This window comes from Rhineura floridana, chromosome 12 (genome assembly GCF_030035675.1).
Source record: "Rhineura floridana isolate rRhiFlo1 chromosome 12, rRhiFlo1.hap2, whole genome shotgun sequence".
In the NCBI taxonomy this organism is placed as follows: Eukaryota; Metazoa; Chordata; class Lepidosauria; order Squamata; family Rhineuridae; genus Rhineura; species Rhineura floridana.
In genome coordinates this window covers 5,109,295-5,136,662 of record NC_084491.1, presented here as the reverse complement: position 1 = coordinate 5,136,662, position 27,368 = coordinate 5,109,295, and the positions used below count along the sequence as shown (strand labels likewise).

At 49.2% G+C, this 27,368-nt stretch overlaps 1 protein-coding gene across 2 annotated transcripts; it reads left to right on the top strand.

Moving 5' to 3' along the window:
- Nucleotides 1-260: 260 nt before the first annotated feature.
- Nucleotides 261-27,249, top strand: C12H2orf42 (chromosome 12 C2orf42 homolog). 2 transcript variants are annotated; one of them, XM_061592754.1, is made up of 9 exons: nt 261-527; nt 14,899-15,733; nt 15,999-16,109; nt 19,324-19,425; nt 23,057-23,161; nt 23,821-23,928; nt 24,522-24,622; nt 25,012-25,174; nt 25,321-27,249. In XM_061592754.1, the coding sequence occupies exons 2-9, from the start codon at nt 14,911-14,913 to the stop codon at nt 25,527-25,529; spliced, it is 1,722 nt and encodes a 573-aa protein (XP_061448738.1). In that variant the 5' UTR covers nt 261-527; nt 14,899-14,910; the 3' UTR covers nt 25,530-27,249. The 2 variants fall into 2 exon arrangements, with proteins under 2 accessions (XP_061448738.1, XP_061448737.1); XM_061592753.1 differs by lacking the exon at nt 261-527 and adding an exon at nt 538-1,092.
- Nucleotides 27,250-27,368: the final 119 nt, after the last annotated feature.

Below are 27,368 nucleotides of genomic sequence, written 5' to 3'. Positions count from 1 at the left end.
AGCGGCCTTTGCAAGGCGACGGTCCTCGCAGCGTTCGTCAGGCAGCCTCCGCAAGGGAAGGGCCCCCCTCGAGCGAGGAAAGCGACGCCGCGGCTCGGCTGCATCCTTCGCTTGCCTGACGGGCAGTTCTGCTGGAGGCTCAGTGCACTATTTATTATTTATTTATAATACTAGCAGCTGCCATAGGCGGCTAAAGCCAACTCTTTCCCCAAAAATGCACGTGTAGCCCGACGGAAGTACAGAGCAGCTTTCGTGAACGTCCCGCCGCTACTTTGGAGGCCGGACTCGCTTCTGCAAGAGAAGCACGTGCCACCTCTGCGTTTCGCCCGCCGCGCCGAGGCAATGGGACTCCGCTTCCCATCGTGCTTTGCGAGCCGCCACCTCCGCCCCGTGATCCCGCTGGTCCAATAGGAGCCACCGTTACAGACGGGATTCGGAAGCCGTTTGTAAGGAGCCATAGCGGAGGCCGCCCGCCGACTCCCCTCGCCGGCCGCCGGGCTGGGACCCAAGGCTGACGAGGCCGCCAGGTAAAGGCGACGCGGCGGGGCGTCAGACTTGGTGGGACGGGGAGGGGTCCTGCCCGAGACCCGGTGCTGCTGTAAGAGCAGCAGGAAATGACGTCGGGCAGGCAGAGGTCCTACCGCCTGGGCCTCTCCGACCCCGCCCGGGGTTGCTGTGGCAACAGGGAGGGGGCGCGGCGGTTGCTGGCTTGTGATGTCATCGTCTTACGTCAGCGGCTGCTGTTGGTTGTGACGCCATGCTGAAGGTGCCATGTGCGGTTGCAGAAGGCGACTTGTGGGGCGGCTCAGGTGCAGCTGCTCTCCCCGCAGAACGTCAAAGGCCCGAGGGGGCAGGAGGGATGCCCCACAGAGGGCCCACTGTTCTGCCAACCAAATATCCCGGTGCCTAAGAAGGTTGGGTGCCTCCGGGCACGTGCAGGGCCTTTCCACCGCCTCTACCTCCAACAACCACCCCAAGAAAGAAGTCTTTCTTTGAGAAGGGGACATGGCCAATGTTCTCCTGAGCGTGTGCAAAGTGCCTTTCTTTTGTGAACGGAATGCTTCCTTGGCTACCTGTCTGGGCGCTGTCCAGGTGAGTGCCTTTTTCACGTTGGGTTGCAGCGGCCACACAGAAGCTGCACTGCCTGGCAGGTGGCATGCCCACACTGATTTGCTAATGCAGCCGCTGCCTACCAAATGCACCAAAGCACAGGAGGGCTTTTGACAGCAAGCCTAGCTCACCGAGTATTTTTCTGGTTTTGTCTCCTTTAGCTTCCAAACAGGACAAAATTCTGGAAGTGTAAAAAACCTAGCAGAAGTCCACCCCCTTTTTCCTTTTTTAACTGGCCCTGTTCTTCTGCCCATAACAACTGCAGGTCATAAGAACATAAGAAGAGCATGCTGGATCAGGCCAGTGGCCCATCTAGTCCAGCATCCTGTTCTCACAGTGGCCAACCAGGTGCCTGGGGGAAGCCGGCAAGCAGGATCCACTCTCCCCTCCTGAGGCTTCCGGCAACTGGTTTTCAGAAGCATGCTGCCTCTGAGTAGGGTGGCAGATCACAGCCATCATGGCTAGTAGCCATTGATAGCCCTGTCCTCCATGAATTTGTCTAATCTTCTTTTAAAGCCATCCAAGCTGGTGGCCATTACGGCGTCTTGTTAGAGCAAATTCCATAGTTTAACTATGTGCTGAGTAAAGAAGTACTTCCTTTTGTCTGTCCTGAATCTTCCAACATTCAGCTTCTTTGAATGTCCACGAGTTCTAGTATTATGAGAGAGGGAGAAGAACTTTTCTCTATCCACTTTCTCAATGCCATGCATAATTTTATACACTTCTATCATGTCTCCTCTGACCCGCCTTTTCTCTAAACTAAAAAGCCCCAAATGCTGCAACCTTTCCTCGTAAGGGAGTCGCTCCATCCCCTTGATCATTCTGGTTGCCCTCTTCTGAACCTTTTCCAACTCTATAATATCCTTTTTGAGATGAGGCAACCAGAACTGTACACAGTATTCCAAATGCGGCCGCACCATAGATTTATACAACGGCATTATGATATCGGCTGTTTTATTTTCAATACCTTTCCTAATTATCGCTAGCATGGAATTTGCCTTTTTCACAGCTGCCGCACACTGGGTCAACATTTTCATCGTGCTGTCTACTACAACCCTGAGGTCTCTCTCCTGGTCGGTCACCGCCAGTTCAGACCCCATGAGCGTATATGTGAAATTCAGATTTTTTGCTCCAATATGCATAATTTTACACTTGTTTGTATTGAATTGCATTTGCCATTTTTCCGCCCATTCACTCAGTTTGGAGAGGTCTTTTTGGAGCTCTTCGCAATCCCTTTTTGTTTTAACAACCCTGAACAATTTAGTGTCGCCAGCAAACTTGGCCACTTCACTGCTCACTCCTAACTCTAGGTCATTAATGAACAAGTTGAAAAGTACAGGTCCCAATACCGATCCTTGAGGGACTCCACTTTCTACAGCCCTCCATTGGGAGAACTGTCCATTTATTCCTACTTTCTGCTTTCTGCTTCTTAACCAATTCCTTATCCACAAGAGGACCTCTCCTCTTATTCCATGACTGCTAAGCTTCCTCAGAAGTCTTTGGTGAGGTACCTTGTCAAACGCTTTTTGAAAGTCTAAGTACACTATGTCCACTGGATCACCTCTATCTATATGCTTGTTGACACTCTCAAAGAATTCTAATAGGTTACTGAGACAGGACTTTCCCTTGCAGAAGCAATGCTGGCTCTGCTTCAGCAAGGCTTGTTCTTCTATGTGCTTAGTTAATCTAGCTTTAATAATACTTTCTACCAGTTTTCCAGGGACAGAAGTTAAGCTAACTGGCCTGTAATTTCCGGGATCCCCTCTGGATCCCTTTTTGAAGATTGGCGTTACATTTGCCACTTTCCAGTCCTCAGGCACAAGTTACATATTTTAGTTAGCAGATCAGCAATTTCACATTTGAGTTCTTTGAGAACTCTCGGGTGGATGCCATCTGGACCCGGTGATTTGTCAGTTTTTATATTGTCTATTAAGCGTAGAACTTCCTCTCTCGTTACCACTATTTATCTCAGTTCCTCAGAATCCTTTCCTGCAAATGTTAGTTCAGCTTCAGGGATCTGCCCTGTATCTTCCACTGTGAAGACAGATGCAAAAAATTCATTTAGCTTCTCTGCAGTCTCCTTATCGTTGTTTAGTACACCTTTGATTCTCTTATCATCCAAGGGTCCAATCGCCTCCTTAGATGGTCTTCTGCTTTGAATGTATTTATAGATTTTTTTGTTGTTGGTTTTTATGTTCTTAGCAATGTGCTCCTCAAATTCTTTTTTAGCATCCCTTATTGTCTTCTTGCATTTCTTTTGCCAGAGTTTGTGTTCCTTTTTATTTTTTTCATTCGGACAAGACTTCCATTTTCTGAAGGAAGACTTTTTGCCTCTAAGAGCTTCCTTGACTTTGCTTGTTAACCATGGTGGCATCTTCTTGGCCCTGGTGGTACCTTTTCTGTTCTGCGGTATGCGCTTCAGTTGAGCTTCTAATATAGTGTTTTTAAACAACTTCCAAGCATTTTCGAGTGATGTGACCTTCTGGACTTTGTTTTTCAGCTTTCTTTTTACTTGACTTGTCCCGCAAAAAAAAATAATGGCAGAAAGTTTTGCTCGCTTCACTTCTGCAGGTCACGCTGTTGTTTTCAGGGCACAGAAAAAGAACCAGGCAGGACAAACGAAGTTAGTGGCATTATTATAGTCATAAGCAGGTGCCATTCATGAGACAGAAACTCCAAAATACCTGATTTAGTGCTCTCTGTTTTGCTGTGTTGATTTGGCAATGTTACTGGGGTTTGCAGTTTCACTACAGAATATGTGGATTGATTTGAACCTATGGAAATAATAAATTGGAACCAGTTTTAGGTAGTTGGTTAGAGCAGCAGTTCCTCAACTTTTTTCCCCATGGGCCACTTGAACGTGACTGAGGGTCTTGGTGAAGCACTTAACAATTTTTCTGCCTGTTGCAACTGTGTTAGATGCGGTATTGGTTTTAGTTGTATTTTAATTGCTTGTCTAGTTCTTATATTTTGCGTCTTATGTTCCATAGAATTTGAACTGTGATACAATAAAATACAGTAAAAGAAATAAAAGAAGGAATTAAAATACAATTCAGTATGAACATTTAATGCAGTGAATGTGCCATTTCCTGTCTTCAACCACAAATCTGCAGACATGCTGCAGATTACCTGAATGAAGCTTGTGGGCCACTGGTGGTCAGTGGGCAGGGCTGGCATCAGGCAAGAGTGGGTCCTTGGGCACCAGGTCGTTGATGCCCCCCCAACACCTTCCCAATGCAGCCTGCATGGGCTAAAATAGGTCTGGCCACCCTGTCTCTTGTGCTGCCACGTCAGCACACGAGTGCACTGTGTGTGCACTCCTGCCTGTCATCACCCATGATGATGGCCGGGGTGTCAATCTCTGGCCACAAATCATGCCCCACGACTCAATGATGGTGTGGATCACACAGCAGAAGCTCCACCCTCCCCAGCCCTCCAGCCTATAGATTTAGGAGGGGCCTGCACGTTGCCATGTCAGCACGCTATTGTGCTGCATGTACACATCTGTCATCACCCAAGATGGCAACAGGGGCATCAACCCCGGGCTACCAATCATGCCCCACAACCCTTCTCGCCCCAACCTATAGATTTAGGAGGAGCCCTTCTGGGCTGCAGGGGTCCTCAGCCCGTGCCTGGCCTGGCTGCTTGCTGGCTCCAGGCCTGTCAGTGGGCCACTGTTTAGGAATCCTAACTTAGTTGCTTACAGATATCTTGGACTATAACTCCCATCATTCCCAACATCATATGGCTGTGTTGGCTAGGGCTGATGGCAGTTGTAGACCAAAACATCTGCAGATCACCAGGTTGGAGAAGGCAATGTTACTGTGTCAGCCTTGGCCAATTACTATTTCAATCTAGCCTACCATGTAGGATAGTTCTGAGAATAAAACAGGTGGGAAGTGAGCTCTCTGTGCCACTTTTGGGTCCTTGGAGGAAGGGTGGGATAAAAAATAAATAAACCTTTCAGTCTTTTAGCTCCAACTTGACCCAACCTCTTGGTGGACTGTGGAATGGTCCATGAACTAGGATGATTATTGGAACCATGGCAGGGGGTGGGGTGGGGAATGGATATTCTTGATTTTGGGCAGAGGGTAGGACCAGACAGAGCAATCCTAATGGGGGATTGGGGTGGTGTTGAGGTGGCAAATCGACAGCCACATTCCAAACCCTGCTGGCTCATATTAGCCAGGTCGGGGAGGGGGTGTCTTATCATTTTTCAGTGCTACCGTGCCAGACTGGCGTGGCCTGGGCATCAGACCCCTTTAGGGAGTCAAAGTGGCTTTGGATCCAGCCAGTCCATCCCACCCCCTTTCCCTTGCTGCTGCTTTCTTTTGGCAGCGCTCCTTGCAGTCCTACCCTGCCAAGCCATCAGCACTGAAGGGGTTAGGATCATGCTCTTACGGAGGAATCCTATACAAGTCTACTTGGAAGTAAATGCCACTGAGTTTAATCATGCTTAGTCTGCAGTAGGATTGCAGCCTTAGAGGTTCAAAATGTGTGACAGTCTTGTGTAATGTTTCCTATATTTTTAAAATGTCTAAGGTGCTTTTTGGCAATTGTCCCCTCCCCAAATTAGAGAACTGCCAAAACCAAAAACATTAAAATACCCCAACATCAGTAATTAAAATGTCAGAGAAGAATCCCTTTTCCTTTTATGTTGTGACTTTTCGATTACGAACCTGAGGGCAGGGACTGCCTTATTTACTGGCTCTGGGAGCCTTTCATCAGTTGAGTGCAATAAAAATGGTTTAAATACTTTTTTTTTTAAATCCTAAATTTACCCAAAACAATAACAGAAAAAACAGACACAAAGTAAAACAGTAGAGCCAGATCATTCCAGGCGCATAAAAAACTCTAAACCAAAGGGTGGTCTAAAGAAAAGGTCCTTGCAAACCTACAAAATGTGAAGAGGGATGGAACTAGATGAGCCGCAGGGAGTGGGAGGGGGAGAGAGGGAGTCCCAGCATTGACGATTTAGTTGGCAATGAATTTTTATGCTCCATTTCTATTATTGACTCCTGCTTTGATCCGCTTTTCTTTTCTTTAGTGAAAAAGGGACTTTAGGTTAGCAAAAAGACTTTCTGGGGATCCATCATGCCATATTTTTACTTTTTAAATTTTATTTTTTTGTCCTTTGTTGCTCTGGTTCCCTTAGAAAGAACGCGTGGATAAAAATCCCATTTCATTCAAAGGGGCTTACTTCCAGGGAGTTGTGTAGAAGATGACTCTCTTCCTCCACGCGTTAGGTGAGATGTGCCGAGAAATCCAACCTGGGGGAAGGCAACATAAGCAGTGCTGGCAGAAGAAAGGCCCCCCCTCATCCCATTGCCATTTGGGGGGCCCTGGAATGAGCAGCTCGGGCAGCAGAGCCGGGCAAAGAACCCAGAAAGCAAAAGGGTGCTGTCCCAAAAGCCCTACTTTGGACGGAAGCTTTAGAAAATGCGATGGGATACATTGCGAGGAGACAGGCAGAGGGTGCACCGCTGGGAGAACCACAGGGGGATACAGACTGCCAGCGTGGCTGCCGTTGCCATGGGAGCAGCAGCTGTCCGTGGGGGAGCACAGGGGAGAGTTCTCAGGCGGCTTGCAGGTGCCGAGCACAGATACTGTACAGCCCACGGGGAGCAGGAGCTCCAGCAATGGCGTGCAAACACCCCCCCCCCATGGAGGCAGTGTGCGTATGCAGTGTCCACAGCAACACTCACCCTCATAGCCAAGCAGAATGCCACACCACACATGCACACACCATGCACGCCACCAGCCGCTTGGCCAATCAGGCACGCACAGGCAGCGCAACACAGCACGGCCAGGTAAACGGACAGGTGGAGACTGCCAGCACCCACACAGGCACCCATGACTCAAAAAACAGGCCCTACACACAGGAAAGTCTGGAAAGTCAGTTTACTGAGTGACACACACACAAGGCACCCGCAGCCTGAGTGTGCATAGCAGCCAGGCAGGGAAACAGCACAGGTTGCCCATTCCAAACACCAGAACAGACATGGGTGTCTGAGATGGGGGCAGCCCCAGGGATGGGAACCCCACAGCTCCACCCCCTCCCCAGCATTGGCTGCATGCCCATGCAGCCGCCCATCATGCACACGCTGCTGCCACAGAGACAGCCAGCCCCATCACCTCACACTGCCTGCAGCAGGACACTGAGGATGGGGGGGGTCATCACAACAACGTCTGCCGCCACTGTGGCAGTCCCACCTCCAGGATGCTCTGCCGGAGGACCTCCGACTGGCCCCAGGCAGTGGCAGCACCACCAGCCCCCGTGCCCTGGCCGCCCTGCATGCAAGTCGCTATCACCCACACCTGTGTTGCCACTTCCCTAATGACACTGAGGATGGTACACACTGTATGCGCCAAAATGGTGGCAGCATCCTGCCAGAGGTGCCCAGCCTCCTTGCACGCCCACAGGGCGGCCACCGTCTGAGGAAGGGGCTGCGCGGGGCAGGGGATCTCCCCTCTCTCTTGTCCAGGTCGGGCTCCCCGCCATCAGGCCCATCCCTGGCACCATCATCAAAGTTGCCATCCTTCCCCTGCCCTTCCACGTCCTCACCAGCATCCTCGGGGAGGGGCCCCCTGTTCCTGTTGCTTGGGCCAGGCTGCACATCATTGCCATCAGCATGGCCATTCCTCTCCTTGGTGTCACGGCTGCCTGTGCCATCAGGGGGGTCGCCACCAGCACCAACTCCTCCTGGGCACTGCATGGGGAGACTCAGGTGGCACCACCAGGAGGGCAAGCTGCAGGGCTTGGGGAGGGAGGAGGTGACGGCGGGGAAGAGGTGGTGCAAGGGCAAGATGGGCAGCTTGGCCTGCAAGGGGGCAGGGACTTGGCTGTGGGGCCAGCCTGCACAGGGAGCAGCGCCAGCTCCAGCAGCTCATCCTTCAGCTGCGCTGGTGCTGCCCGCAACGAGGGAGTTGCTGGGGGAGAAGCCTTCAGGTACAGATGTGGCACGGGGGGGGGGGTCGGGATCTGTAATTTTGGTTTTTAAGTTTTATCCAAAAAACTTCCTTTTTCCCCAAAGCTTTTGGAATTTCAGCTTAGTTTTTTTATTTTATATAATTTGTATACTTAGAGAATGTGTGTTTGCAGCCCTTGCTTTGTCCTCTGTTTGTTCCCCCTCCCTTCCTCTCTTGTCCTCATTCGATTTTAGATTGCAAGCTTTTTTGGCAGGGACTGGTTTTTGTCGTTTTATGTACCGTGCCATGTGCATTTGATGGCGCTATGCAAATGCATGATAATAATGATCCGCTGCCAAGGGTGCTCCTCCAGGCTCAGGCCGTGGGCCTAGATGTGGAGATGTAGGGCCTGCGGGAGCTCATTCTGAGACTGTGAAGCACCAAGGAGCCTGCATGGGGAGGGGGACGGGGACAGGACTATCACCACACCAAGCACAGCAGACCAGGGAGATGTGTTCCCGGAGTGCGGCCTCGCCCACCGCAAGCACCAACAGGCCTGAGTTGGACTCCCTGGGCACCTGCTGCCATGGGTCACTCACGGCCTGGGCTCAGCTCCAGTTGCAGGGGCAGAGCCCTCTGGCAGCCACTGTTGGAGGTCCCATGTCCTTAGTGGGTGCTACAGGTGGGGGGGCCTCTGTGGGGACGCTCTGTCACATTGGTGGATTCTAGCAAAGGAGCCGTTCCAGTGCTTACGGCTGGATGCCGGCGTGTGGGTTATCTTGGCTGTGGCTGAGATGAACCAATTGCACCGGCGCTCCTCAGCGGGGGCCCTACACCAGGTGCAGAGCACCGGCGCTGCATCTGCTGCTAGCGGCTGGTACGCCTCCTGCGCTCATCTGATGTGGCACTGCGGCCAGAAGGTTGTTCCCTGGCATCAGACGTAGCGTGGTGGAGCTGTGACAGGAGCCAGACGACCACTGACAGCCTGCCCCAGTGTCCGTCCCCAACTTTCCCCACACCAACCTTCTTCCCCCAGATCCTGCTTGTCCTCCATCCTCTGACTCCCACAGGCAGGGCCCTAGAGGAAAGCGGAAAGCCAGCGGTGATAAGGGTGTGCAAGGAATGTGGCAGCCTGCTGTCCGACAGCCTCGCTGCGTGATGGGTCCCCTTAGAAGATGGGTTTGTCTTCCCCGTTGTATGTCTTTGCTGGCAGGCATGGCCACCGCAGAGTGGGATGGAGGGGAGGCTGAGGGAGAAGTCTGGGAATGGCCCCCGACGTCCACGCTCACCACCAGGTTGTGTCTCGCCTGGCTGAGGGGTCAGTGGTGGGCTGTCGAGCCCTGGGCCCTTGCCTCTGACAGTGCAGTTCCCTCCGCAGGGCTGGCTGCTGCCAGGGACACGCCCCGCTTCCCTCGTCTCTACCTGTTGCCCCCGCCTCTCAGCTGCATCTGTGTGACCACCAGGCCACCCTGCTGGCATGTGCAGGTGCATCGCAGGGTGCGGGGGTGGGACAACTTCCGTGCACGCCTCAGGCCACCACCCTGACTGATTGGCAACGCTGCATTTCTTCCAACTAGACAGGGAGGCCATTGCGGAGCTGTGCGTGATGTTCGTTGCACACCTGCCTGCCGCCATGCCCACATGTGCATCCCTGTGCCCAAGGAGGTCCTTCTTGGCCTGTGCTAACTAGCCGTGGGGACTTCCGGTGGGACATGATCTGGGGCGCCCACCCCGTCTCCCAGTCCTCCACCAGCAGGTGCCTGTTCGCCTTCCTGGAAGGCACGGTAGCCCACGTGCAGGAGGAGGATGTGTGCCTCAGGGATGGGTGCTTCGCCCTGGCGGGCTTCCCTGCCGTCCAGGGGGCCTCAACGTCACTTTTGTCCCAATCCTTGCCACTGCACAGAACCCCCATATTCACAGGAACCGCCGTCAACAGTACTCCGTTGTGATGCTGGTGTGCGATGCCCTGTATGAATGCCATGATGTCCGGGAGGTGTGCGTGATGCCCCAGTGTCGGAAGCCTCCACGCTGCTTCCCTTCCCCTCAGCAAGGGTGGCTGTTGCCATGTGCTGCGGGGGTTCCTGGGCACTGACCGCTCTCTCTGATGATGCCACATCCTGCAGATCTGCCCAGCTGGATTGCTTACTTCTTCAACCATGTGCACCGCTCCATGTGCATGCCAATTGAAAGAGTGTTCGGGATGCTGAAGTCCATCACCTGATGAGGGACGGGTGATGTGGACCCCGCTAAAGGTGTCTCAAGATGGTGCCGGATTGTGCCATGCTGCACAACGTGGTCGTGTCACAAAGGCTGCCCCTGGACATGGAACCTTGCATGCAGGCACCTCTGAGCTGAGGGGAGGAGGCCTGGGAGGGGAATGAGGCAGAGCCCCCCCCCCCGGGCCAGGGTCCATTTGGAGCAGCAGTACATGACTGCATTTCCAGGGAGTTCTTTGGGCCATGCACTGCTGCCTCTGCTCGTTGCTTCCTGCACACCACGGCCCACCCCAACAGCTCTGCAGGCTGACCTTGGTGGCCTGGCGGCTCATTCACCCATCCTTCACACACACACCTGTGTGACTGCTACCTCTGCCCATGAGACCTCCCTGCCTCTCCCCTTCTGTAACCCACACCAAGCTCTGCCTTGGGGTACCCTTGGTGTTGGCCCCCTGCCCCCAGTTGCCACTGGCTGCTCGCTGAGTGTGCGTGTGTGTGATGAGCTCTGGAGGTGGGAGACGAGAACAATACTCAGGAGCCCCTGCTGCAGAGGTGGCATCATCATCAGGGACTCTTGAGGGTTGTGGTCTGGGGATGGAATCCTGAGGGAGTGGGCAGCCGCCCCAGAAATGCCCCTGCGTCCTCCCAGTAATGAACACAGCAGCTGTTAGCAGCAAAACAGTTGGACTTTATTTCACTTGGGACAAACACACTCCTGTCAGGTGGGGAGGCAGGATGGTGCACCGTGACTGTGGAGGCCACCATTCCACTGGGACGGGGAGCCTCCGCAGTGGGTGCTGTTCTGGGTGTATTCCAGCCTGTGGATGGGCGGGGGGGGACACACAACATCAGGGTACAGGGTGGGCGATGAGCCTGGGGCTATGGAGGGACCTGGGGTGAGCTCTGGGTGGGGTGTGTGCTGCGCTTGGCCTCAGCACCAGCCAGCACTCCCCCCCACTTCCTATGGGTTGGCTCCCTAGGGATACCTGTGACTTACCAGGGCTGCTGCTGCTGGGGGCGGAGGGTCCTGGTGCCTGCAGTCTGCTTGGCCGGAGAGACAGAGACTGCTCCTGCAAAGCAAACAGCACCCGGGGTTTGTGAGGCTGGCTGGTGACCTCCCCTGCTTCCATACGGGCATGGTGTTCGCACTTGGGCTGCATCCTCTAGTGGTGTTGCAGGTGTTACTGCTGCTGCCTCCGTTCCAGCAGCATGCCTGCAAGAGAATTAGAGGGAGGCAGTGTGGCTTCATGGTTGGGGGGCCACATCCAATGGGCTTTCCTGGCCGCCTGACCTCTGCGGCCATGGGGCCACACCCCCTGGGCAGTCATGCTCCTGGCCAGCATGCTACGTGGCTGGGTATGCACCTGGGGGCATTTGCATCCCCTCCCCAGTATCATGTTTGAGTATGAGGATGCCACTGGGCACTTTGGAGGTGTTGGGAGGGCTGGGGTGGCCTCTGGGGGTGGGTGGGTGGGTGGAGTGTCTGTGGCTGCATCCAGCCCTCCTGCTGGAGATGGGGAGGGGGGTTGTGGGGCCTCTCCTAGGGTTGGCTCCTTCCCAGGCTGAACTTGTGTCTGGGCTCCACTGCTGTTTTCCTTTGCCTGTATTTGCTGATGCTGCTGGCTCTCCGGAGCTGAGCTGCCGCTGCCGCTTCTGTTAGATACCTCTTGGGAAGCGAAACTTGGGAGAAGGATGTTAGCATGCGGGCTGTGTTTGTTTCTGCTTGCAGAGGAGCTGTGGGTGCCGTGCTCAGAGCGCCTGATGTTTTTGTGGCGTGTGTTCCCCGAGTGCATAGTGCCCTTTCCCCAGGTGCACTGGGCCCCTCTCCTGAGTGCAAAGTCCCAACATCAGGGGCCCGACCGGCAGCATGCCGAGCTGTGTGTGTCAGTGAGTGGAGTGAGGCGAGGCTGGAGCGTGCCCAGCATAAATCCCATTGCTGCTGCCGAATGATTGGCCAGGAGTTCCGCTAGGTCCAGCAGGTTCTTTTGGAGAAGTGCTGGTGGGGCTGAGAGGATTGGGCTCTCTCCATTGACTCCCATTGTGTTTGTTTTCTTAGACTGGCTTTTTCCCCAGTGTACCTTCTGCTGGGATGTGGCATACCTCCCCCTCCCCTGGCAACATCCCCTTTTTGAGTCTTGTGCCAGCTTCCACCAGCTCCCCTTCTGCCGGGCTGGGCTTCTCCAGTGGGTGTCTGGCTGAGCCGGGTTCAGCTGGCTGAGCCAGGAGGGGCCCCTTCCGCCGGCATAGGCCAGCGTAGCCAGGCCCCATCTGGCTCAGCCAGGGATCCGCCATATCCAGTTTCCCCCGCCCCGGCATAACTGCTAGTGGGATTGCCCTTTAAATTTAGTGGGACTTACTTCTGCATAGTGATGTATAAGTAACAGGACATGCTTGCTATGGAACCAACCATCTACCTGTCGGTGTGCTTCTGTGTAATTTTTTTTTCTTGACACTTTTTTTTCATTTTCAAGAGAAAATATGTTCCAAGTGATTGGTGCCAATAATTTTAATCAGTTGTAGTTTACTCAGAAATGAAATTAAGAAATGTGGCAGTTACACAAAGAACAAATTATTAAACTTTGGATAATAAAATCTGTTCCTGGTCATACTGTTCTTTGGGTTATGCAGTACAAAGGAGGAGGGAAATATTTGAGTGAGGAGCAAGGCTTAAAAACCGCCTCCTTTTTCCTGTTTTCAGAGGAACAGGCCATCATTTTCTAATCTTACTGATTTCCACAGAACACACCTATGGCTGTTCGCCAAGCAGACACATTTAGGCAGTCTACAACTCTCAGGACACTCGCAGGCCACTAAACCCAGCACACAGCCGGAGGTGCAGGCTGCCCTTCCATCCAGTCTGTTGCTGGCTGCACTTGTTCATGCGGTTGTTATCACATCAAGGCCTTTCCAGTGACCCACGGGTTCTCCTTTCTCAGACACCAGCTCTTTGTTGTACCTTTGTTACTGGTCGGTTCAGGCATTTTTCTTAAGTGGTCTCTCTATATGGGTAGCTGCTGAGTCTTGCCTTTGTTTACACAAAACAGGTAACTCTTAAATCATTTCCTTTAACTGTGTCAGATTTGACCGCATAAGGAAGGCTTACGATCATCTCCCAGACAGATCGCATTCCTCTCTGCCTAGTGGACAGAAGGCTTCCTGGTCCTCTTTTTCACTTAGAATTTCAAGGGCACTGGAACACTGTACTGTATGTATCTTCTGTGCAAGTTCACACTGGACTCTTTCAATATCACAACATGCACTAATAGTTGAAGAGTTGTTTATTTTCATAGCATCAGAAATTCTGCATTGGTTTATAATTTCAGAGGTCAGTGTATAATCTGAAGTGCAGGACATCCCTTAGAATGAAAAATACACTGGAAATTCTATTATGCATCTGAACTGTAGGAAAAGGGCCCACCTGGCTTGTCTTCTAGGCATTGACTTGGGCAAAAACTGAGCAGTTCTTTCCTCCACTGCTGCTGACAGAGCCAGGGCAAGAGAAAAAGAACTGTTTGTCTTCAAGTAGCAGCAATGGTGACTCCCAACATTCATGACTTCCCAGAATTCCTCTGGACCAGAATCTGAGAACCCAGGGATTTGTGGCAAGGTACACATTTCACATATATCTTTTCTCCATTGTGACCTCACTGGAACATCATAGCAGAGGTTCTGTGTTAGAAAAGGGTTCATTATGACACTGCCGGGCTGATTGTCCATGTTCTTGCTAGAATCCTGAGAATGATTCATAGCATCACTAGATCCCATCATTTCTCATCTATCCTGGTTTTGAGGTCATGTGAAACTGATGTCTAACAGATAATATTGTGGTCAACATGGGTAGCTGTACATCGAACTGAACTGGCAACACTGGTTAATGATGTTCCTTTGGACTTCGGGGAATGCAGGGATGGGATTGGTATGTTTGTTGCTGTACATCCAGGAAGCATCCGGAGTACAGCACTCATTATTCTTGACCATTGGCTGTGCTGACCAGGGCTGATGGTGTTGGAGTCCCACAGCATTTGGAGAGTACCACATTGCCTGCTACGGCTGTACATTTATTTATTTATTTAGGTTTCTTTACCCTATTCCTACAGTAGGTTACTATCCATTCCACAGCCCTGTGAGGAAAGTCCCTTACTCCTATTTTAGCAGCTGGCAAACTGAGGCTTTGATTAGCATAGCACAAATACTTCCCCCCCAAACACACACACTTTTTGTTGCTGGTTAATGATACGGCACACAATGTGAAAACTTGGAAGAATTCTGCTTAATCCAATTCTTCTTCCCTCAGATCATTAGCCTGAAAAATGATTATGTGAACTAATCAGTAGATTTGGGTGTTTTGAACTGAATTCAGAAATTCAGTTTGCTTTTTTGACGGTGATGCTTCTGATGTGATATTTATTAAGCCTGTGTGCTTCTGCCCCTGCATAGCTTAGCAGCTCTTGGAAGGGGGAGGGAATTAAAGGCCACTTCCTTCACACAGCAGTCCTGATCAAAACTGATTCCTTTGCAGCTGGATATGCATTCAAGCACCTCTGACAACATGTCTTAGTTTGGCATTGAAAACAGCTAAAGAGAAGCTTTGCTTGGATGCACTTGGAGCAATGCATTCCAACTGATTAAACTGTTTGTTTATTTGTGCCTTTCTATCATCTAGGCTCCATGAAGGATGGAATCAAACCCTGTAAGGAATAAAGTTCCAGCTTTCTTATCAGACTTGGGGAAAGCGACCCTGAGAGGCATCAGGAAGTGCCCCCGATGTGGCACTTACAACGGCACCCGTGGGCTGAGCTGCAAGAACAAGACTTGCGGAACTGTCTTCCGCTATGGCACGCGGAAGCAGGCTGGCGTCGATGCGGTCAAAATCATCACTGGCTCGGATCTGCAAGTCTATTCAGTGCGGCAGAGGGACAGAGGGCCAGATTACCGTTGCTTTGTGGAACTGGGAGTTTCAGAGACCACCATTCAGACAGTAGACGGGACTATCATCACACAACTCAGCTCCGGGCGCTGCTATGTGCCGTCTTGTTTGAAGGCAGCCACGCAAGGGGTGGTAGAAAACCAGTGCCAGCACATTAAGCTGGCAGTGAACTGCCAGATGGAGGCCACCCCGTTAACCCTCAAAAGCTCTGTCTTGAACTCGATGCAGGCCTCCCCTGAAACAAAGCAAACCATCTGGCAGCTAGCCACAGAGCCCACGGGGCCTCTGGTTCAAAGGGTTACCAAGAACATTCTGGTGGTGAAATGCAAAGCTAGCCAGAAGCATAGCTTGGGTTATCTCCACATCTCCTTTGCCCACAAGGCTGGCCACAAGAATGGGGTGGAGCCCCGTTTCCTCTGCTCCTGCCAGTCCTTGAAAGCCAGCAGGGCCACCTCTGCCAAGGAAGAGATGAGCCAGAAGTGCACCCACTTCTTTGCCTGCGTCTGCGCCTTTGCCAGCGACGATGCTTTGGCACAGGAGTTTGCTGATTTCCTCAGCTATGATGCCAGTGGTGGGTAAGGGCAGAGAACATGAGTGAGGCTGGAAGGGTGTGGTCAGCAGACAGCTCAGGCCAGGTGCGGGACAAGGATAATCCCCTCATGCTTGTGTGCAGGGTGGTGGGTGGACTGGAATAGCTCGGGAGGACTGGGCCCTGGTGCAATCCCCTGTAGGCAGGCTAGAAATGAAGGGAGCTACTTGCATTAACCTCATCGTTCACGCTGAGAAACATAGAGTACTCTGAAGAATCAAACCTTCAGCCTCTTCTCCAACTCCAGGCCTGAAGCCAGTGACAGGAGCCCAGCTTGTTTGCCAGCCTGAATCTGCTTTGAGCTCTGGAGAGGCTGCTGCCTCCAAAGCAAAAAGGAGGAAAAAAGATGAAGCCCTGGGTGAGAGTCTTTAATTTTGACTTGTTCTTATGATGAGTGGGTTTGTTTCATGTTGATAGGATGACTCTCTTACGGGAAGCCCTAGTGCAGACGAAACCAGCACTGCTGGGGCCAGAATGTGGGCGTTTCCAGAGGCTTCAAGACCAGCTGAGGCTCCACCAGCACTGCCGTTCTCACTTTGCCTGAAGCAGGGGCCTCATTCACACCTAACGCCAAGCCAAGCCATGGCTGAGCGAGAACAAACAAGCATGTGGGTGCCCTTAGAGGAAATCATAGCCCCTTCGCTCTTCCCCCAGTCCTCCTGCTGTCACACTAAGACATGGCTTGACTTAGCATTCTCTGCAGACCTGGGCTCATGGTTTATCTCACTCCCCACAAACCACAAGAGGTAAACCAAGAATAAGGCTTGTAGCTCATGGTTTGTCTGGAATGAAACAAACTACAAGCCTGGGTTGACACGCAGTGCTTAGCTAAACCATGGGTTAGCTCTGGGTAGCACAGCAGGAGGAGGACTGGGGAAGGATTCTCTCTGGATACCTGCATGCTTGCTTGTTCTTGCTAAACCATACTTTGATTTGGTGTTATGTGCAAACTGGGCCATTGTGAGAGAAATATGGGGGGGCTAATCCTGAGAACACACACCTTCCCAGATCCTGGGTTTGGCACTGAGCATAGGCTTATAGAATAGTAGACCTGGAAGGGGTCTATTATGCCATCCAGTTCAATCCCTGGTCAGTGCAGGAATCCAACTTAAAGCATCCATGACAGGTGGCTGTCCAGCTGCCTCTTGGATGCCTCCAGCGTTGGAGAGCCCACCACCTCACTAGGTCATTGGTTCCATTGTCGTATCATTCTAATAGTTAGGAAGTGGTTCCTGACGTTCAGCTTAAATCTGGCTTCCTATAACCTGAGCTCATTGTTCTGTGTTCTGCACTCTGGGATGATTGAGAAGAGATCCTGAAGTTGAGATATATTATGTCCATAGCATTCCCCAAGTCTACAAGAGAGGTTACCCAATCAAAAATGAGATAAGGTTAGTCTGATAGGATGTATTCTTGATAAATCCAGTATCACAGCATTGTTTTCAAGGTGCATACAGTCTGACTGCTTTATAATCTGCTCCCAGGGATTGATGTCAGGCTGACTGGTCTGTACTTCCCAGGTTCCTTCTTTTTCCATTTTTTGAAGATACAGAAAACAGTAGCCCTCCTCCAGTCATCCGGCACTTCACCCATCTTCCATGATTTTGCAAAAATAATAGGCAAGTGGTTCTGAGAGTTCTTTAGCCAGTTCCTTCATTACTCTAGGATACAGTTCATGGGCCCTGCAGATTTGAATTCATTCAAAATAATGAGGTATTCCTTGACCATTTGTCTGTCAATCTCATGCTGCAATCCTGCCCCTTCAACTTTTACTTCATGTTTCCCAGGAGGGTCATAGACCCTCTTTTGGGAGAAGACTGAGCCAAAGTAGGAATCGAGCACTTCTGTAATTTGATAAACACCTACTTGGGACTTGAACCCAATGGAGCTTTCTTCTGGGTAGACATATATTGGGTTGCAGCATAAGTCATCTTTATTGTTTAATATGAAGTCAAGGATAACTGATCCTCTGGTTACTTCCTCGACTTTCGGTAGGAAAAAATTATCAGCAACACAAGTCAGGAATTTCTTGGAGAGGCCGTGTTTGGCAGAATTTGTCTCCCAACAGATATCAGGGTAATTGAAGGCCCCCATTACTACTACATATGCCTCCTTGAAACATTGGCAATTTGCTTTTCAGAAGTTTTAGCCTCTTCTCCTTGTTTGGGTGGTCGGTAGTAAACTCCAACCACCATGTTCCTATTATTCCTTTCCCCATTTATTTTAATCCAAATGCTCTCAGTGGAACTACCAAGCTCATCCTCCTGTATTTCTGTGCAGGGATATATATTTTTAACATATAGCATGATTCCACCTCCCTTTCTATTCCTTCTGTTCTTTTTGAACAAGTTAGATCCTTCAGTTGCTGTATTCCAGTCATGGGAGTCATCCCAACAAGTTTCAGTTGTACCCACCAATTCTGGAGGCCAATTCTCCACAGTCACCAACCCACTGTTAAACACCTTATCTTGGAAGACAATCTTACTCGGCCATGAGTGATCGCCAGTGAATGAATGAATGAATGTACCCATCAAGTCGTATTTACCCTCCTGTGTTAAGAGTTGACACTCGTTCTGGGGCCAGATCTCTATGAAAGCTCAAAGCTTGTAACCAGAATTTATTTTGTAAATCACAGGAGTATTCTCAATTGCTTGCAGAATTCAACTTGTCAATTAAACCAGATTCACTTTTTATCAAGAAGTGAGATTCAAACTGACTCTAAAATGTACTTGGTGCCTGGAAAGGTTCAGAGCATCTCCTTCCCTGCCCTAACCTTCACCTTCTTCCCAGATATATGTATTTTATTATCTTTTATTTTATTTGTCATTTACTACAAAAATGTCTATTCATTCATTGCCAGTCCCAGTCACTGAGAGTCCTGAAGAAGTCACCATAGCTGTTGTGATACCCTTTTTACAGATGAATTTGCATCTACAAGTCTCGTAGCTTTTTTACACAAATTTCCCTTTAGTATTATAGTGAAAGAGTCTTGATCTCTGCAGAATTTCAGGTTAGACAAGACTTTAAAGTTGGTAGTGCATTTGTATATTCTATTTTTACAAGGAAATATTGGTCTCCATGACGTGAGCTTTCCCTGTTGTTCTTCCATGGTTTTTTGTTCCCATAAATGAAGCCCTGATGGTTTTTCAGTCTGTGAGTTTCACTGCAGTGGTGTTGGGTTATTATATTCCTAATATGATTAGTAATCATGGAAGAATTAGGTCACTTCATGGTAATATTTCCATATACAAATTAGTTACATAAACATCTCAAGAATTTGCCTTTTTAGATCATTATAGGCACTAGAAACACTCTTAATAGTACTAAAATGTGAATTTGGTCCTGTAAGGCCTGGAGACATACATCCACAATTGGAAAAGACCTGTAAGAAGCATCTGAGTAAAATGTGCTACTCCAGGGGTAGGCAATATGATGCCCTCCAGCTGATGTGGACTACACCATTGGCCATATTAGCTAGGTCTGATGGGAGTTGTAGTCCAACAACATCTGGAGAACACCAGATCAGCTACCCCTATACTAATACTAAAGCTGTCTGAACTTTTCATTTTGAGGCACACAAGGAAGTAGCCCCCTCCTGTCTCAAGATCTAGCCAACACCAACCTGCGCAAAAGTGGACTGAAAAAGCCGTCGGTTGCTTCAGTTAAAAGGCAAGGTGAGTTTTATTTCAGTGAGCCCAACAAGCTGCCAAATGTAAACAGACTGGGAGGAGATTCCATACAGGACCAGTTGCCTTAACCTGCCGTCTGCCACTTTTAAACTTTTTTTTTTTAAAGTTCCTTTTGTTTTTCAGTGTCTAAATGGGTGACCAACAATAATACATCAACACTGACCATAGTTCTCTCAGCTTAAGTGAAAGCTGGTCTCTGGAAGGAATTTTGTGTGCTTGCTTGTTTTCATCTTCCCCATCCCTTTTACGTTTGTGTCATTCATGAGGACAAGGACTGTGCTCCCTTGACTTGTGACCCCCTCTGGGCACTTTCCCAGTTGAGCGGGGTATATAGATGGGCGGGTGGGTCTAGTCACTCTTTTCTCTTGGCCCTTCTTTTCAAGCCCCAGTTTTTCTCTTCCCTCTGACAGAAGGGCGCGTCTTAAGGCAGCCTTTCCCAACTAGTGGGCCACCAGATGTTGTTGGACCACAACTCCCATCAGCCTCAGCCAGCATTGCCAATGGTCAGGAAAGATGGAAATTGTGGTCCAACAACATCTGGTGGCCCACTAGTTGGGAAAGGCTATCTTAAGACATTCATACATGTGCTTTCTGATATGGCTATATGGAAATATAGTGCATGAGCAAGAATATAGTAAGCTGCCTTATACTGAGTCATAGACCATTGAGTCAGACCCTTGGTCCATGTAGGTCAGCATTGTCTACACTGACTGGCAGCCGCTCTCCAGGGTTTCTGGCAGGATTCTCTCCTAGTCCTTCCTGGAGATGCTACTGGGGATTGAACCTGGGACCTTCTGCATGCAAGGCAGATGCTCTGTCACTGAGCTACGGCCCTTCTCCAAGTTAGGAGTGCCTTAAGCACTCCAGACCAGGTACAGCCAGCTCAGGCCCGCACAACTTGCCCCACCAAGCAGCTCAAGAGTTGGGCATGCTGTCCTGCATTGTGTCCTGCAGGGCACTTCTCAACCACGAAGGAAGCAATAGCAGGAAGTTTATCAAGCCCTCCCTTCCTGAGGGCTTCCATTCATGGTTGGTGAGCTGTATTTGCCTTCATAGGTCACAGCCAGGGGCTAATGCAGAATGCAGAATCCTGCCCCACATCCCATGCTGGGTGTGGGTTGCTGAACAGTACTGTGCAGATGGTTAGCTCACAGAAGTTATTGTTCAGAAGCAAACAAAGTTGATGGGGGCAGGTTCTTGGATCTTGAACCAAACTTTGCTTGCTCAGAAGTAAGCCCCATTAGTTTAGTGAAAAGTGTGATCATGTTGGAAGGGTCAAAGTGTTTTATCATTTTATAGTTCCTTTGTTTTCTCAGTAGCCTCAGGTTTGACATTAAGCTTTCAAACCACACAGTGGGGCTGTGCTGACATGCCACCCAGCAAACCCCATGCTAACCTGAGATTTGAACCCAGGTTCGGGCAAGGTTAGTAGAGTTGTTCCATGAACCAGATCAACTTTTCACTGATGTGTATATAGAACAGCCAGTGCCCAAGAAAGGAACAAAACCCAGGAGAGGTCTATGCAAATGGAGAATTCGGATTTTGCAGGTAGGAGCAACCTTGATTTTTGAAAGCTGGGGTCACAGGAGCAGGAAACAGGTTTAGTGCCCTGTTCCAATGCTGTTCATGAGGACACGCCTCTATTTTCTCCAGTGTGAGCGTCTGCCGTTCTTTCCTATGGGAAAGTTGGAAGCATTGAACTTGAGGAGAACATTGCATTCATTACCCAAAATGAGTGCCCAAGCTTGCTTGTTTCCTATTCCCTCCTACTTTTGTGTCCTTTTCCCTTTTGGTGTTGTGTCTCTTAGATTGTGAATGACAAAAGGACTGTTCTCTCATTGATATTTGTAAGCTGTTCTGGAAGCCTTCTCAGCAGAACAAAAACTTGTTGTTGCTGCAGTGGGAAAAAAAAATGCTGTTGACGCCTGACTGGGTGGTCTATGCAGCACTGACGAGGATTTCACAGAGAGTACAGTTCACTAATAGGCAAAAACCTTGCAGTTTAAGCCCACAGATATTTCTATCAAACTTTAAAAAGCAGGGGAATTGGGTAGCTATAGTGAATGCACCAGGGGAGCAGGAGACCTGACCTCCTCTCTGAGATATTGGACTGCCCTACAAGTTTGTAAAAATGCAAACACAATTTGGGTTAGTCTTTCACAGTCCAATCCACTTCCTGTGTTCCTTGGAAGAATTTGGTGGAGGGGAAGGAGGACGAGAGGGAAGGAGGGGATTGGAAGGAGAAGGGAGGGGTGAAGGAAGGGGGAGGGAAGGGGCAAGAGGGAGGGGATAGGAGGGGAGGGCAGGTTTCATAATTTGCATGCTTTTTTAGTTCAGTGGGATTTACTCCTGTGCAATCATGCTTAGGATAGGTGAAACTGACCTGGGGGAGGGGAAGGGGAGAGGAGGAGAGCAGGGAGGGGAGGGAGAGGAGATTGGGTGGGTGGGCACTGGGCAGAGGGGAAGCCCCTTTCCTTTCCAAAAGGAAAACATTGTGAACAGTTTCATTCTTTTTCAGGGTTTCCCCCACCTTTTTATTCTACAGTAGGCATGTGTAGCCTCCCACCTAAACTTAAACAAAAGCTGTCCCTGGTCCCACACCAGACCTTTATTTCTTTATTTCTCTTTAGACAGTCATGGCTTCTCCCAAAGAATCCTGGGAAACTGTAGTTAGTGAAGGGTGCTGAGATTTGCTAGGAGACGCCCTGTTCCCCTCACGGAACTTCAATCAGAGCCGCTGACTGTTAAACCCCTCTGGCCACTGGAGCTCTGTCAGGGGAATAGGAGTCTCCTCTAAGCACCCTTCACAAACTACATTTCCCAGGATTCTCTGGGGGAAGCCATGACCGTCTAATGTGAAATAAAGGTCTGGTGTGGGTGTGGCCCTCTGAATAGGCAAGCCCAGCAGCTGGGAGTCTGGCTTTTAGAACACTGACAGTTGGTTCTTACTGAGCATGCCCGACGTTATCATTGAGTTCAATGCAAAATTTCTTAAATTAATTAAAAATCGGCCAGGAATTTTTTTAACTTTTAGACTGCAGAAGATAAAGGTCAGAGTATGGGGCAAGGTCAGTAATAGGATTACAGGTACTCTGTGAAAACGGGTGATTTTTAATTAATTTTAACAGATTATGAGAACTCTTGACAGAAAAAAAATCCAAAAGGGCTCTGAGGGTTTTCTCTCTTTTTACACTTTGAGCTCTCTATTCTCTCTGACTGTTTTGTGTATCATCATGAAAATTAGAGGGTTGTTAAGCAAGCATTTCTGAGTTCAGGACTATAAGTTTTGTAAGGTTTTGTTTTGAAATAAGGTTATGGGAAGCATCAGAATGGCATGGGGGGTATTTTCAGTTTAACATTGTGGAATATGAAAAATCCATGCCACTCTCATGGCTGTATGATATGCCTGTGCCCAGAGACATGTACACACACATACACACACAGCCTGTTATAATAATGGGCCCTTTGCAAGTTAAATAACAGTAATAATCAATAGTAAGTGGCCATTTCTGTGTGCCAAGACGTATTCAGTGTTTTTTTGGCCATAGGATGTAGGACCGTGAGTGTTTCTGCCAAGGTTAGAATTACTATTTTAAAAATCTTTTCTTTTTCTTAGCTTGCAGTCAGCTGCTTGATGAATCACAGGTAACCTTGTCTTTCCAAGAGTGGTTGGCTAGTGTCACTGAGCGCATCCATCAAGCCATGCATTACCAGTTTGATGGTAAGTCTCTGCTGGACATGGAAGCCAGCCTCACATTTCTTCCTTGAAAGCTTTGCCCCTATAAGAGGGCTGCGGATGGGAACATCTACACGGCCTCGGCTCATGCCTTTTATCTGCTTAATGACTTTCTCCAGTAGCACTCAGTTGGTGCTCGCATGACGTATGCCAGGTTGCACTGGCCACGATTCATTTCTTAGGGGAAAAGGGAGAGAGAGAGATCATGTATGCAAGCATGAAACTGACAGAGAAGCCCTCCTGTCACTGTTTAATTCACACATACATCTCCTGTTCCCATGTTGGCCTCTAAGCAACTGGCAGCAGCAGAAGCCTGTTCTAGGCAGGGTTGATTGTCTGGAGCCAATCAAGAACCTGCCGCCACTCCTGCCACCGTTGCCTCCGGTGCTCCCCTCCCCCTTTCTGGAGTCACAGACGTAGTGAATCTGTGGTGACACTCCTGGTTCCCAACTGAATATAGTAGTACATTTTGGTGTTCAAGTGGTAACCTTTGTGGATCATTTCAAGATGTGTCACCTGAAGGGTTAGCGTCGCTCTAGTGGTTCAACTTGAGCCCCGGTAGTTGTTGAGGATGAAAGGTCTAAATATGTGGATATCACTTTTTCCGTTTAAGCCACTTTTTGTTTGTGCCTATTTTTACTCAGGGAAACCGGAGCCACTGGTATTTCACATACCCCAGTCTTTCTTCGACACTCTCCAGCAGAGGATTTCTGTTGGGAGCATCAAGAAGCGGCTGCCGAATTCGACCACAGGTACTCGGTCTTCCGCACATCTTTTCTGTGGGATACCGGTTGGGATATGAGCTTGCACATCAGGGCTGGCTCATAGCAGAAAAGGCTGGATTGAGCCATACAAGGCACAGGGAGGGCAACTCTCAGGGAGTAACTTAGTTCTGGAGAGTGGGAGGGCCCAGGTTCCAATTCCCCTGTAACTGCGCACTCCAGAACTGAAGGGTCTCTGTGCAAAGCCTCTCTCTGAGACCTCAGAAAGCAGATGCTGATGTTATGCCATGGTGATCACAAGATTCTCGAGATCGCATTTTGCCTCCTTTCTCATTGCCATATGACGGGAAGCCAACAGAGTGCCCTCCAGATGTTGTTGGTCTCCATAGGTTGTATACAATGCTAGTCCTACTCAGAGTAAACCCATTGAAGTTAACAGATATGACTAACAGTTTTATTAATTTCAGTGGGTCTACTCTAAGTAGACCTTAGTCAGATACAGTGATCTCCTATCAGTCTCAGCCAGTCTGGGAAACAACAACACACATGAGCTGTTCGCAGGCAACAGGAGGAGCCTGGCCACCTTGAGCGTGGGCTTTCCTAACAGGCTTATTTGTTTCCAGCTTTTGTCAGGAAAGATGCTTTACCCCTGGGTACCTTTTCCAAATATACATGGCACATCACAAATATCTTGCAAGTCAAACAAATCTTTGACACTCTTGAGGTAAGAACCACTTGCCCCTCTGTCTAAGTTTTTCTCTGTTACAGGAACAGGTTGGAGGGTGTTCATTGGGGCAAGGGGGGACGAGGTCCAGGCATGGCTCTTGGCATCCTGGGTTTGTGGAATTGGTGTTGGCTCAGGACAGGCTGGCCACAAAAGTTCCATACTGTATTCTAGGGGATAGCATAAACTTTCTAGAATTAATTCACTTATGATCTCATCTTCCAGAGCAATTGCGTCCTGTTTCTGCAGGGTGATTATCAGGCTCTGGGTTTAACATGAGCATAGAAATGCCTGCTGCACGGGGGCGGGGGGGATACCTCTAAAGCACTCTCCTTTGCTTGTGCAGAAGGCCTATGTTTTCATCTCCCATTCCTGACTCCTCTTCCCAGATGCCTCTAGAAATAACGCGCAGCTTTATCCAGAACCAGGATGGCACCTATGAGCCCTTTACGTGCCCTAAAGTTGAGGTGGAGAGCATACCAGAGACCTACGGGCGCCTGGAGAAGCAGCCGGTTCTCCGGCCTTTGGAGCTGAAAACTTTCTTGAAAGTTGGTAGGTGAATAACCTCATCCATTTGCACCTCAAATGAGTCCTCTGTGTTCCCCAGCTCATATTAGAGAAACTAGTTTTTTTCCATGTGTAATGCGGAAAGAAGCTCCCAAGCGCTACTCTCCTCTTTCTGGTTTCCCTCCTACCAGGCAACACATCTGCTGATCAGAAGGAACCAACACCTTTCATCATTGAGTGGATCCCAGATATTCTACCCCAGTCCAAAATTGGTGAACTGAGGATTAAGTTTGAATATGGCCACTATAGGAATGGTCACACTGCTGACTACCAAGAGCAACGCCCTTCCCTTGAACAGACGCTGGAGATTATGCCTCTCACTACCATCACCTTTCCTTGAACTAGTAGTGCATTTCTTGCACGGCTTGGTTTGCACAAATCCCCCGTGACACCAAAGGCCGGCCTTTGCTTTTCTCAGTGAGCCATTGGACTCGCCAGGAGCTGGAGCACACAGAGTCTTTGTGGGAAAAGATGGCCCACTTTTTCTGTTTAGGCGGCTGTAAGAGTTAACTTGCGCCTCGTTCTTTTTAAACAGCATTTTCCATCGCTGCTCTGTACAAAATCCATGCAGGCGCTCTCTCTTTTCTACCTGGAGACTAATCTGTGTTCTGACCTTCAATTGCTGCTTTTCTGCCACCCCATTTTGCACAGTTGACAAATTTCTTGCAACTCACAGGTGGGAGAGGGGAAGAAGTCCCAGGCATTAGGTTGCTTTGGTTAATTCCCGTACTGGCATATTTTGCAATATATTTTTAAAATAAATGAAACGGAACCAATTCCAATGTTTTCAGATCAGTCTCTCATGTATAACACCAGTGAAGTTGGGTCTTGCCTTATTCCCACAGTTCCTGCTTGAATTCTGCCCTAGAACATGCTTTAAAAAATAAAATTGCGGCTGGGGTTTTTGGGTCATTGAACTGGTGTTCTGTATCCAGTAAGTTAACTGTGCAAACTCTCTTTCCTACAAGGGAACTTGCTTTACACAAGAGAAATGCACCCTCTGGTTTATGTACCAATGAGGGCAAAGGGAAGAATAGCACTGCATTTTTCAGCACTTGAAAAGAGAGAAAAAGACACCAGGCACAAGCCAGGCAAAGTACAGCACTTTAACTCCTACTAATACCATCAAAGAGATTTCAGCACATGCTCCAGTCTCCTATCGAAAGCAATCCATGGCATTTAAAAAAAATTCAGTGCAGAACTACAACTTCCCAAGAGCATACACATGCTGCCAAAAACACCAGCCCTGGGGCAAGTTCCACATACCTAGCCCTTCTCTCTTACAAATTACATACTGGATCTGTTTTCCATCACCAGTAAGAGATGTAAAGCAGATTGGTAGGAAAACAGAGGACATGATGACATCCGGAGATGGGCTAAATTAAATTAAACATTACAGAGTGGAGAGGGAAGAACTTGACTAGGGGCTACTATTTTTGCCAGCAGCCCCAGGAGCTGTTGTTTTGTAACATGCAGTCCTTCTCTTGCTTTGTCTGGACTATTCACTGTAAGCAAAATAAAGTACTACTTAGCAACACTAGGAGGCAGTGTTGACCTCAGCAGGGACCATGCTGGCTGCACATCCAACACTCCAGGGTGTCTTTTTGATAAAGGGTTGGGGAGCAGGAAAGGATGCGGCTGTCCTTCCGCTTACCCATTTCCTCCTCACAAAGAATCACTGGTGTCAGGGCAGTACAGCAAAGAAGATGCAACTTGATTTTAAACAGGCAAACAAACTGCCCCATTCACACTTATTTAAATGAATTGATGGCAACTCTGTTTCAGCTCAGAATTGGTTGTTCTGTCTGCATAAATGAGTGAAGCCTGCTGCATGTTTGAAAAGTAATGGGAACTGTTCTGCTCATATATCTTAACGCATACGCTTCTGATGGTTCACTGGAACAAAGCAGACTGAGGTGTTTGCTTTAATGTCGGCCTTCAGGTGCCTGCTGCTTCGACCCATAGATGGGTCGGGGACTCACTCATTTCTCCATCAGCATCAAGTTAAATCTCTCAGCTCTAGAAAGAATTCAATACAGTATTAATTACAAATCAGAAATAAAGAAGTTGGAAATAAATCATGGGACTTGTTCAGTCATACTATTTTTTGTAGATTTTTTTTTTTTTCATTCAGACAACTTTCAGAAAGAAAAAAATACGGAGCACTTGAAGTTCTGCC

Bases quoted from the DNA above. Each gene is read 5' to 3' on its own strand.
- C12H2orf42 (XM_061592754.1), top strand. From the start codon at position 14,911: ATGGAATCAAACCCTGTAAGGAATAAAGTTCCAGCTTTCTTATCAGAC. The intron at 19,426-23,056 runs GTGAGTTTTATT...TCTTTTTCTTAG, and splicing joins TGCTTCAGTTAAAAGGCAAG to CTTGCAGTCAGCTGCTTGAT. The intron at 23,162-23,820 runs GTAAGTCTCTGC...ATTTTTACTCAG, and splicing joins CATGCATTACCAGTTTGATG to GGAAACCGGAGCCACTGGTA.